The 12,832-nt window shown below is 37.6% G+C and overlaps 1 protein-coding gene across 1 annotated transcript; it reads right to left on the reverse strand.

Moving 5' to 3' along the window:
* Window positions 1-1,572: 1,572 nt before the first annotated feature.
* On the reverse strand, window positions 1,573-11,187 carry PDIK1L (PDLIM1 interacting kinase 1 like). Its single transcript, XM_005875161.2, has 2 exons — window positions 10,719-11,187; window positions 1,573-5,092 (listed from the first exon to the last, which is right to left on the reverse strand). The coding sequence occupies exons 1-2, from the start codon at window positions 11,001-11,003 to the stop codon at window positions 4,352-4,354; spliced, it is 1,026 nt and encodes a 341-aa protein (XP_005875223.1). The 5' UTR covers window positions 11,004-11,187; the 3' UTR covers window positions 1,573-4,351.
* Between the last annotated feature and the right edge of the window lie 1,645 nt (window positions 11,188-12,832).

A 12,832-nucleotide genomic window follows, 5' to 3' on the forward strand; every position in this document is an offset into this window, starting at 1 on the left:
TTATTATCTAACCACAAACCAACTGTCTATCATTACACTGCACTTTAACAGACACCTATGATTGGCCAACAGAGAGCAGCATTTGAATTTAAAGAAAGGATCCAAATAACTACAGGTTATTACTTCAGTGAGAAAGATAAAGCTTTGTTGTTAGAGGAAACTCCAACTGGGGTCAGAGATTAGGCACTAAAGCCCTGTAGTCGGGTAAAACTTACCTCGTAACTGGTGTTATTACTAACAAATTCTTCATCAAATCAGCCCTTATTTTAAGTAAAACCTATTGAAAAGATATGCAAAACCTTGTGAAGTCATTTTGTAAACTGCAAAGGAGTACAAAAAGGCTAGTATACAAATATTTATAGTTTAAGAGTCAATTTAAAATATTAATCTTTAAATAGAAAGCAAAATTTGCTTGTCTATACCAGGAAAGAGTGGCAGAGTCAGAAGCAGCCACAATTCCTGATGCCTTCTTTCCTACTCATCACTAATCACATGTAAAGTTAATGTTCCTGTCTCCCATTTTCCCTCTGCTGTTCCATTGGACACTAAGTGCACTGTATCCTCAGTACTTTGCTTATTCTGGAGAAGACATACATAATAAAACCTATAAAGGAAAGAAAAAAGTGGACCAGATAACTTTATGCAAATGAAACCATAGTCTCAAGTTATAGACAGAAAAACTGCATTTTCTTTCCTTCATTGTGAGTCTGGAATGCATCCTCAGCTTAATAAAATAGAAAGATAAATGAAAAAAAATTTTTTTCAGCCCCACTAAGTGGATCAGTTGGTACCTGAGCATCAGGTTTCATCCCCAGTTAGGTAGTATACAGAAGGCAACCAATTGATGTTCTCTCTCTCTCCCTTCCTCTCTCTAAGCATGTCCTTGGGTGAGGATTAAAAAATATATAGCCCTGGCTGGTTTGGCTCAGTGGATAGAGCGTTGGCCTGAGGACTGAAGGGTCCTGGGTTTAATTCTGGACAAGAGCACATGCCCGGGTTTCGGGCTTGATCCCCAGTAGGGGGCATGCAGGAGGCAGCCAATCAATGATTCTCTCTAATCACTGATGTTTCTATCTCTCTCTCCCTTTCCCTTTCTCTCTGAAATCAATAAAAATATTTAAAAATATATATATACATAATATACATATATATACAAGTTCTTCTGACAAATTCTGCAAAATAGAAAGCACTAAAATTTTAGGTAAGTTGAAATGCTGAAAAGAACTTTTATAACTCAATCATATTTCCCTCAGCAATAGCTTCTATTATAGAAAGTTTAATTAATAGGTAAGGCTGAAAATGACATCATTTCAAATTTTATACCCTATATTACATTCATTAAGTAAAACACTATGGAACTACTCAGAGAGCCACCAAACCAGTAATGTAGAATATTCAGGGTTGTTTTTTGTTGAAACTCACTTTATTAAAAAAAAAAAAAAGTCATGAACAATAAATTACAATCATTTCCCCCCTTTTATAAATTCTTCATAAAATATATTTGACAATTTTAAAAGAAAATTTCAAAAGTTGCTTTCATTTTTGAAGTGCTGATGACTTATTTTTTGACCATTTTGTCATGCTGGTGAATTATTTTGTAGCTGCTACAATAGTTTGATAAACATTTTACAGTTAAAAACAACAACAGAGAGGAAAAAACAGACCAGCAGAAAAACTATTCAGTGTGCTATTTATCTGACACTTAACACTTACTTCATCATAATGACAAAGTATCCCTTAGCACCAAAAAATCTACAGGAACCCCATCTTTCTAAGTGACAACTAGTGCAAAATAACATTCTAGGAACTAACTGTACAACTCCATATTTTAACTGGTCACAGCTGCCTACAAGCTTATTTTAAATATTTGGTCTTTTTTCAATTAAGACAGATTTCATAAAACACTATAAAATCATGGCAAGAGACTCTATGAAGAATAATTGTTTATTGAGTACCTATTATGGGCAAGGCACTGTGCACAAATTCTTTCTTTCATTTTTCCTATAGCAAATATCCAAGAATTTTCAAGTATTGCTAATCTCTTGTATTTCTTACTCCAGGCTGGAAAAGACCTATGGCTATACACCATTTTAAAATTGTCGTTTTATCAACTGATCTTTAGTGCTGAGCACACAGTAGGTACTTAATAAATACCTCCTGAATAAAAGAATAATGACAAAGAATTTACTGTCATTTTGCTTGGTATCTAAGGCTATTTTAGGATACAAAGACTTGAGAAAATTCCAGAAGAAACTTCCTGACCACCTCACACCCTTACCACCAATGAAAGAAAAGAGTTTTACCTCACAGGTTAAATCTTTCAAAATAAATTATAATCATTAACTGTTTAAATGAAGCAGGACCAAAGACTGTGTACTTAGGAAAGGATGGCTCCAAGCACATAGATATTTGAAGAGCTTACCATCACCTGAATCATCATGAATCTCTGTCATGTTATTGACAGACATTACAATGCTGCTCTTTACTTCCAGTAACTCAATCCCCTTGGCCAGATCTATGTTATACTAATTAGATGATCTAGACTCGAGGGTCAATTATCATGAGGTGCCAATGTATTGTTCCACCTCTTATTATCTTCAGAGTGATGTTAAAATGATTTTTTGTCTTCATTTTAAAAGACTTTATTTCAATAAAACCTTTTAGTCCAAGTTTTAAACTTCTGGATCAAGTAACACACATAGTTCAGAAAGTTTATATACTCTAATTTCTTTGTGCTTTTTTATCTTTTATAGTCCCCTGAACAAATTTTAAATAAGAAAAAAAATTGATAGCAATATTCCAAAAGTTGTGTAAGTTCAAAAGGAACATCTGAAGAGACTATGCAAACTATCAATTATGTCAATATTCTAACTTTTAAAAATACTTTTGACCAAATGTTCTAGTGCTTTATAAACATCAACCTAGATACGGTCTTAAGGTCTCTAACCTTGAAGGCTAATGTTCTGTTTTAGGAAAATTTTCTTTCCTTAGATATTAACTATCTGCTTTTACAGAAAAACTGGAGACAACCATGTAGAGTTAAAATCAAATTGACTTCAAGAGGAATAATGGTCTACTGGTTTTTGACATAGACCATACCAATGATTGTATAAAATCTATAACTTTTCTACTTGAAAGATATAGTTGATGTCACAATATATTATCCATTTGCCAAACTATATAAGTATCATCTCCGTTAGAAAAAGGTGATCAACATTTAATACAACTATATTACTACCATTACTGTGTCAAATTAGAAGAGAAAACAGCATTCGTACAAAAATGAAAGGAATTCCAGTGATGAAACAAGAGACGATTCAAGGTAGGTAATGTGAGGATAGAGCTCATTTGGTTTCTTCAATTTTATGCTGAGGCTTAGACAAATTCTTGAAATAAAAAAAGTAATATATCAAGTACTATAGTACATATATATAGCAATGGTTTCAGAAATAGAAGAATCCTGTGTTCAGATTGCAGATGCTCAAGTGCAAACATGTCCCAATGCAGTGGTTTAATTGATTAATTGAGTGCTTGGTTACCTAAAGAAGGTATGACTGAATCAATAAATATCCTTGCCAACCTGCTACCACACAACTGCATGGCTAGTTCTACTCCTGCAGCTATAGGGCACTGGAGAGCTCAAACATATTCGGCAGCTTTGATCACTTAGTTTCATTTATGTTTAATCAGATTTTAGGCCCTCCAAAAGGATGCCTTTAAAAAAACTGTATAATTATAAAAATAAAGAACTTAGTATGATTTCATTAGAGGGAGGGATAGGGTAGGAAGATGAAGATTCTTTTATTTTTCATCACTGATTTCACCAGCAAATCTCAAAAACCCAAACCTACATCAAATAATTTAAACAGAAGTGGCATTTTCTTCATATGGAATGCAAAATGCACACATTCACATACTTACATATACATAAATATATACATATATGCTTCCTTTACAAAGCTTCAAAGGTTGCATTACCAGCACGCAAACCTCTTCTTCCATGGAAATTGCTAATACTGACAAGGAATGTCTAAAATACTTAAGAGACATATTTCCAGAAAACTGGATTCTCTTTTCTTCTTGGCTCTTAGAGAATCTTCCTGCCAAACTTCTACCAATGATCATTAAAAAAAAAAAATTTTACACCCACATTGGTAATACATTTAAAACATACGAACAAAGTGGCGAGCTCGGACTTAAGAAAAATGAGGAAAAAAACATCCCACAATAAATTCTAAACCCTTAGAAGGTGAGGTTCAGCTTTTTATATTCTTTTTCAGCCACATTATGTTGCATTACTGTGAAAACAGAAGCAGCATATCATCCAAGATATTTGCAAATAATGTATGTGTCACGTTTCCCAGCTGCTATCTTTAAATGCAATTTGTACTAATCTGAGTTCTAGTTCAAAAGCATCTGGACGATCCTGAGGGTTTGCAGCCAGCATTTCCTTAATCAGTTGTTTCATTCGCCCATTCATAGACTTTTTCTTCACAGGAATAAGAAGTTCCATTTTGGGATTTTCCAGAAGTGCCTCCCCAACAGGCACAATCTCAGTTCCTTGTTTCACATAACTCCCCAAGAGTTCCTTCTTTGTCTCTGTGTCTATGAATGTGATCCTTTCCAGCATTGCCCAGATGATAATCCCCAGAGCAAAGATGTCAGCCTTTGCTGTGTAATGTCCCTCCCATACTTCAGGAGCCATGTAGAAATCTGTTCCACAGGCTGTGGAAAGGAAACACTTGTTTACACTGACAGGTTCTTCTGGGTTCTGCCCAGAGGCTGAACACACTTTACTTAGACCAAAATCAGCCACTTTCAGTGTGGGTTCCAAGTCACTGGTATCCAACCTGCTTTGAGAAATCAAGATGTTATCAGGTTTAAGATCTCGATGGATGATCTGGTTTTTATGCAAAAAAGCCAGGGCACTGCTCAGCTGAAGCATGAAGCTGGTGTTAGTTTTACGATTGGGTTTCCTGGACAACAGATACTCATTCATATCTCCTCCATCACAAAAATCCATTACAAACCACAAGTAATAGGCGCTTCTGGGATCAAAGGCAATTTCTCCTTTTAATGAAGTCTCTACGAGCTATAAGAAGGAAAAGAAAACAGTTTATAATCATCTGCATAGTTTATATAATTCAGCTATAAAAAAAGAGTAACCGGTTAAGTTAGTCTCCAATTTTATGTGGATATTCTGTAAATATTTTATTTGGTCAGTGTTTTCATATGTGCATGTTATTTTAAACTTCAGTACTTGAAACTGTCACTTTGTCCCTAATGAGTACACACCTAATCTCTAAGTCAAGAGCTGAAAACTTATTTAAAAATAGCTTTATTTTAAAAAGTGTCCAACTGCATGTGTCAATGGAGTTGAACTCTACCCACTTAGCTAATAGCTTCATGAAAAGATTGATGTTTAGCAGTTAGATCCTGGGAGATTGCCAGCTGTCATATAAACATCAATTAGGAAATGATATTAAATGAAACTGCCTGAAATACTCTTCTTCCTCATTGCACATAGACTATCAACATCATCTAAAAAATTAAGAAAAAAATGATCAAGGAACAACTTGTCATTACAGAAATAAAGTGCTCCTGTAGTAACTGATGAAAAAAGACTGACATTACTCTATACACTTCTACAACCAGAATGCAAATATGTTGGCTCTTTGTATCACCAGATGGTTTCTAAAAATCCAATTTATAAAAATTATATTTGCATTTTGATATAAAAATTCAAATTGGAGTTTGTATACTTCTTTGATACAAGCTGAAAATCTGGAATAAATCACTGTTTTATTTGTTATTATCTAATTATAATTCTCCTATTATCTGAAATTCAAGAGTATTAATTATTTTACTGAACATGAACTACCATTCTAAAATACAGGTATATAGCCCTAGCTGGCGTGGCTCAGTGGTTGAGCACTGACCTATGAACCATGAGGTCCTGGGTTCGATTCCCAGTCAGGGCACATGGCCGGGTTGTGGGCTGGATCCCCAGTGTGGGGCATGCAGAAGGCAGCCAATCCATGATACTCTCTCATCATTGATGTTTCTATCTCCTTCTCCCCAGCTAATCCATACTCTCTCATCATTGATGTTTCTATCTCCTTCTCCCTCTCCCTTCCTCTCTGAAATTAATAAAAAAAGATTTAAAAAATAAAATACTGGCATATAGTGCTTTGAAAACATATGTACTATGGAGTCCTCTTTAGAACCATGGGTTTAAAAGAAACTCAGTAGGGAAGCTGAAGCGTTGTTGAAGAGTGAGTGAACTGCTAACTTTACATTCAAATCTACGGGTACTTCCTCTTATCACTTTGGCGGCGAAGCGTTGTTGAAGAGTGAGTGAACTAACTTTACTTTCAAATCTACGGGTACTTCCTCTTATCACTTTGGCGGGCAGAAGCAAAGAACAATTCTCCATGCCATTTCCCCCCATGGCAAACAACAGTAATTGCAAAGGTCTGCTAATGTCCTTTAGGCCTGTATTTTCTTTGTTGCACGTGTTTGCCAGTGAAGACAGAAAATGAAAGACTATATCATAGTTATTTACCAGGTACACTATTACTAAATATGCTGAGAGTAAAGACCAGTACCATCACTCTTACTTCACTCTCTTTTTCTGCCTTTACTCTCAAAAGCAAACTTCCTAAACAGTTTAAGCAATGCGAAGTCCCAGCATTCAAAGAATGGTTTAGAGCAGTGGTTCTCAACCTTCCTAATGCCTCGACCCTTTAATACAGTTCCTCATGTTGTGGTGACCCCCAATTTCATTGTTACAAATTGAACATAATTAAAGCATAGTGATTAATCACAAAAACAATATGTAATTATATATGTGTTTTCCGATGGTCTTAGGCGACCCCTGTGAAAGGGGTTGTTCGACCCCCAAAGGGGTCGCGACCCACAGGTTGAGAACTGCTGGTTTAGAGTAAGGCCAGATAGTAAATACATATTTTAGGCTTACAAGCCACATGAGCTCTCTCTGTTCCATGTTCTCTGTCCTTTCATTTTTTTAAAAAAAATTCTTAAAAAATGTAAAAACTGCCCTGGCTGGTTTGGCTCAGTGGATAGAGCGTCGGCCTGTGGACTGAAGAGTCCTAGGTTCGATTCCAGTCAGGAACATGTACCTTGGTTGCGGGCACATCCCCAGTAGGGGGTGTGCAGGAGGCAGCTGATCGATGTTTCTCTCTCATCAATGTTTCTAACTTCTCTATCCCTCTCCCTTCCTCTCTGTAAAAAATCAATAAAATATATATATTTTTAAAAATGTAAAAACTATTTTTAGCATTTAGGCCATACAAAAACTGGTCTAGGGCTATAGTTTGAGAGCTATAAAAACTGATTGAGAGCTATAGCAATACAGAGCCCAATTTGCTTATTTTCATGTGTAGAGGATGTTAGTCACTGGCTCTCTTGCCTAAAATCCTTCAATAGCTTTCCTGTTCTCTGAGGATATAGTCTAGGCTCTTTAATAAGGGCTAAGGGCTCCTATGTGCTCTGACCCCTGCTAAGCTTTCTAGCCTCATCTAAAAGAACTCATCTTAGCCCAGTCGAGTGTGACTCAGTGGTTGAGCGTTGATCCAGGAACCAATATTCCTGGTCAGGCTGGGTTGCGGGCTCGATTTCCAATGTAGGGCATGCAGGAGGCAGCCGGTCAATGATTCTCTCTCATCATTGATGTTTCTCTCTCTTCCTCTCCCTTCCTCTCTGAAATCAACAGAAATATATTTTAAAAAAATAACTCTTTCTATACACTAAAGTCTTACTACCTTCTTTCAGTTCTTAGAACGTGTCATACTTTTTGCTCCAATAGATTTGTATGCATAGTTCTTTCTGCCTAGGAAGTTCTTACTCACCTGGCTAATGCCTCTTCACCCTACAAGTTTAGTTAAAGCAGTTAGTACTTACTGAACCCCAGGATGTCAGTTTCCCTATTATATGTTCCTATGCCATCCTGTACTTCTCACTCATGACACTTATCACAAGTAGGCAGAGTGGCCACTAAGTTCTTATGCATGAGATTGTGTCCTCTGTTAATTACTTGTTTTACATTTTCTTCTAGGTGAGGTGTTTAGATATCAGGAACTGATTTTTTCTTTTAAATCCTCACCCAAAGATATTTTTTCTTTTCTTTTTTTAAATATATTTTATTGATTTTTTACAGAGAAGAAGGGAGAGGGATAGAGAGTTAGAAACGTCGATGAGAGAGAAACATCGATCAGCTGCCTTCTGCACACTCCCTACTGGGGATGTGTCCGAAACCAAGGTACATGCCCTTGACCGGAATCGAACCTGGGACCCTTGAGTTCACAGGCCGACACTCTATCCACTGAGCCAAACCGGCTAGGGCCAAAGATATTTTTTTCATTGATCTTTAGAGAAAGAGTGGTAGGGGGAGGGAGGGAAAGAAAGAGAGAGGAACATTGATGGGAGAGACACACACCGACTATTTGCCTCCCACAGTAGCTCCAACCAACCAGGGCTGGTTATCGAACCTGCAACTGAGGTATGTGCCCTTGACTGGGAATCAAACCTGCAACCCTTCTGTCCTCTGGCGGATGCTCTAACCACTGAGCAACCGGCTAGGGTGGGAACTGATTTAATGATTCCAACAGACAACAAAGAAGCTATCTGGAAAAACAAGGAGAAAAATAAAAGATTTGTATAGAGAATTGAGAAGACTACGCATAGGGACTCTGTGGCCACTCTCTAGATTTAATTGTCTTTACCAGATATAAATATTGGTTGTCTTTACTAGATATAAATTTAGATACACTAAATGTGTTGATGAATACCTGGTTAACTAAACAAATCTATAAAAAAGACAATTTTAATAGGGCTACCTAGCATTGAGTACTCCTATATGTTAAGTATTGTATCTGCATCACTTCTAATTTTGACAACTTCCATGGAAGGTAGAAATTATTATTCCTATTTTACATACAAGAGGTAGATGCTGGGAAAAGTTAGATTATTTATTCAAGGTTATACACCTGGCAAAAAATGCCACAAGTAAAACACAAGTCTATCAAGCTTTAAAAGAGGAAGGAAAGAGATTACTAAACAAAAAGGTGTTTTAGATTAAAAAAAAAAAAATCATCACTGCCCTGGCCAGTGTGGCTCAGTTGGTTGGAGCATTGTCCCATACACCAAAAGGTGGTGAGTTTGATTCCCGGTCAGGGCACATACCCAGGTTTTGAGTTCGATCCCCATCACCATGTTTCTCTCTCACACTGATGTCTGTCTATCTGTCTGTCTCTCCCTCCTTTCCTCTCTCTAAGATCAATTTTTTAAAAAAATCACTGAATCAAGTCTGGAAGTACTTATATCATAAAGCCTTGAAAGACCAGCTAATACCTAGTTACTATAAAGCTTGCTTGATCTGGACTCAAGGATACCATCAGCACTGTTATGTGTTTAAATGTCTTGGTCTCCAAAATTCAATGGAAGGTTCTATACACTTTTAAGAGCAAATTCGGTGGTAAGAATGTTTCTGATATTTTCTATGAGTATAACTTACAAAATAAGCACTTTGAGAAAAGTAAACAATAAATCAAACAGAGGCAAAATAGCTGTGTTTTATATTCAGTCTTAGAAAACTTCAGGGCATAGCATGGTAAACTGCAACGTATATTAGATTCTCAAGATTGATATTTGTTCACCATACAGTAGAACTAATTACACATACAGGTATTGTTTGCTTTCTTTGTTGTTTCTAATCCATAAGCCTTTGTTGTTTTAAAAACAGACTTTAGCCTAATGGTAAATTCTGAATTCAGACACACTCATGGAAAATTGTTTCCCTTTCCAAGAATGACTGGACTTAAGAAATTTTGTTCTGGCCTTTAACTAGCTATGTCTTAAGAATCTTTTCTCTTTAGTGAGTATAGAGCTACTAGAGATTTTGGTCAATGGCAGAAGCCAACCTAAAAAAAACTAACCTTTTCTGTTTTCCTGTTAATGCTTTTCCCAGGTCTACAAAAGAATAACATGGAGGCAAAAGAATAATTTGGAGGTTAAGAGAGCACAATTTTTAGGTTCCAATTCTGCTAAATGCTAGCTATGTGACTTTGTATGTAATTTAAACTTCAGTTTCTTCATTTGTATGTAGATAATAATAGTACTTTGCTCATAGTATTGTTCTGAACAACTGCCTTTAAAGCACTTAGCACACAGCATGGAACTAAGTAGGAACCCAAATAAGTTAGCTTAGCACTGTTAATAACATTCAGGTGCTAAGCCACATACTTCATGAGAATTAAGTGGAACTGAATGGTTAAAAAACTATATAATTGTCTAAACAGCAAAGGCTTATGTTCAAAGCAGTGTCCTGTTGGTGCTGCTATTGATTGTGGACATTTTCTCTTTCTTTTGTCTTCAGTTTTTAAAAAATTGATTTCAAATAAGTAAACTTATTAGGGTCTAGTCTTGATCACTTCTCTAGCTCCTATGTTGCCCCATTCCTATGCAGACTGGCAAATATCGTGGCATAACAGGTGGCTTATATTATTTTTAGGTATTTGCATCACGGTTTAAATAACACCTTGTTTTAAAGCAAACATCTATTCAATTTTTGGCAGACCCCTATCTACGCCTCTATGAACACCTGCATTTAAAAGTAGTTCATCTGATTCTTTCATTCCTCTTTTTGCTTAACAATGCCACATTCAAATCATTTCTATTTCCCGTTCAACCACACATACCTGTAAATAAAGGGAAGAATTAGAGCCATGGGACATCTTTTGCACCATCCCATCTTTTTGTAGGATGCATTCCTCCAAGTGAATCACATTTGGATGTTGGCTCTTGATACTGCTTAGGGCCCAGAACTCACGCAGGGCTAGTTCAACATTCTCAGGAGCATGGCATCGAATTTTCTTCACTGCCACGCGTGCAGAGGTCTTTCTGATGACTGCTTCATACACAACACCGTAACTACCTCGGCCTACCTCCCGTATTAGATCGTACTTTGGCTGGCTACTCACCATCTTCAAGGTCAAGGCTTCTGGAAAAATCAACAAAATGCTTTATTGAAATTAAGCATGCCTACTGGCTTGTATTGCTTCTTATGTACGATTTAGCTATCATTTCTCTGTTTGCAATGCTTGAAAGGTATTTGCTATACCTTGGGCAAATCTAAACATTTTAATCATAACAGTAAAACAGCTAACATTAGTGTAGTACTTACCATCTATTAGGAACTGTTTCAAGCAATTTTTTTTTTCAAGCAATTTTTAATACAGGTTGGGGCAAAAGTAGGTTTACAGTTGTGACTACGCACAAGTTTATTCTTTTTTTAATATATAATTTTATTGATTTCAGAGAGAGAGGGAGAGAGAGATAGAAACATCAATGATGAGAATCATTGATTGGCTGCCTCCTGCAAGTCCCCTACTGGGGATCTAGCCCACAACTGGGGCACACGCCCTTGACTGGAACCGAACCCGGGACCCTTCAGTCCAGAAGCTGGCGCTCTATCCACTGAGCTAAACAGGCCAGGGCAGAAGTTTATTCTTGTATTATTATTTATTAACTATTGTATTATTTTCTGTACGAACAACTGTAAACCTACTTTTGCCCCACTTTGTATTCTGGATATCAGCCCTTTGAAACATAGATGTGTTAATGCACTTGATCCTCATAATAATGCGATGAAGTAGATACTACTATTGTCATTTTATAGGTGAGAAAAGGGAAGCATGGAGAGTTTAAGCAACATGCCCAAAGTTGGCTATTTGAAACCAGGCCACCTGGCTCTGACATCCGCAGTTTTAACCACTGCACTATACTGCCTCTTACAAAAACTGCTCCAATAGTCACTGTTAAAAATAAACCAAAACATTCAGCATTCTTACAGATCACGAAAAACACAAATGCTAGCTTATCTTTAAAGCTGACACACACACATAAAAGGTCACGAAACAGCAAACACCCCTCACAGTGAGAAATGCAAACACCTGGCTTATGCTTCGGGACTGAAAGTGAGCCAGAGCACATTGAGAAACGAAAACGTGACCTTGTTTAAGTCAAAATGTATATGTTCCTATTTTAACTTTATGTTACTTCCTTATTTCCTGCAAACTAAATGAAAATAAAGTCTGTGGAGGAAAAAAAACCCCCACACGTTCCTTACAGTGGTTCTCAACTTTCCTAATGCCCCGACCCTTTAATACAGTTCCTCATGTGTGGTGACCCCCAACCATAAAATGATTTTCGTGGCTACTTCATAACTGTCATTTTGCTACTGTTATGAATCGTCATGTAAATATCTGATATGCAGGATGTATTTTCATTGTTCGCGACCCACAGGTTGAGAACCGCTGCAAGTAAAGGAAGCTACTTAGAATATGATTGCCTTTCTGCTGTTGAACAATAGTTATTTAGATCTCGGCCATTTCTGCCAACAAACACCGTCCTACATATCAAGGGGCTCTCTTTGTTCGGGGGAACAAAAAGCCACTGGTCCTTGGGGCTGACGGATTGGGAACAGCTACTTTAGGTCCGCAGGGACGATTGAATCGAGAAAACGAAAGCTTCCGAGATTGCTCCAGTCCCGCGTCCTCCGGGGGGACGCCCACCCTGCAAACCCCAGTGTGTGTCCCAGCGTCTGATCTCCTGGCCCAGAGCCCTCTGCCCGGACCGCACAGCCGACTTTCCCCTCGGCTTCCCACGGCCGCCCAGCGCTGCCCACCTCCCAGCGGCGGCGTCTGTGAAACCGTCCCGTCTCCCCGGACGCAGGAGCACCTCAGGGCGGGGAGGGCGGGTGCGCACGAAACCCTCGCGATCCGAGCAAAACACAGCCCGGCGATGCACCCTG

Source organism: Myotis brandtii, unplaced genomic scaffold (genome assembly GCF_000412655.1).
Source record: "Myotis brandtii unplaced genomic scaffold, ASM41265v1 scaffold456, whole genome shotgun sequence".
Taxonomy (NCBI): domain Eukaryota; kingdom Metazoa; phylum Chordata; class Mammalia; order Chiroptera; family Vespertilionidae; genus Myotis; species Myotis brandtii.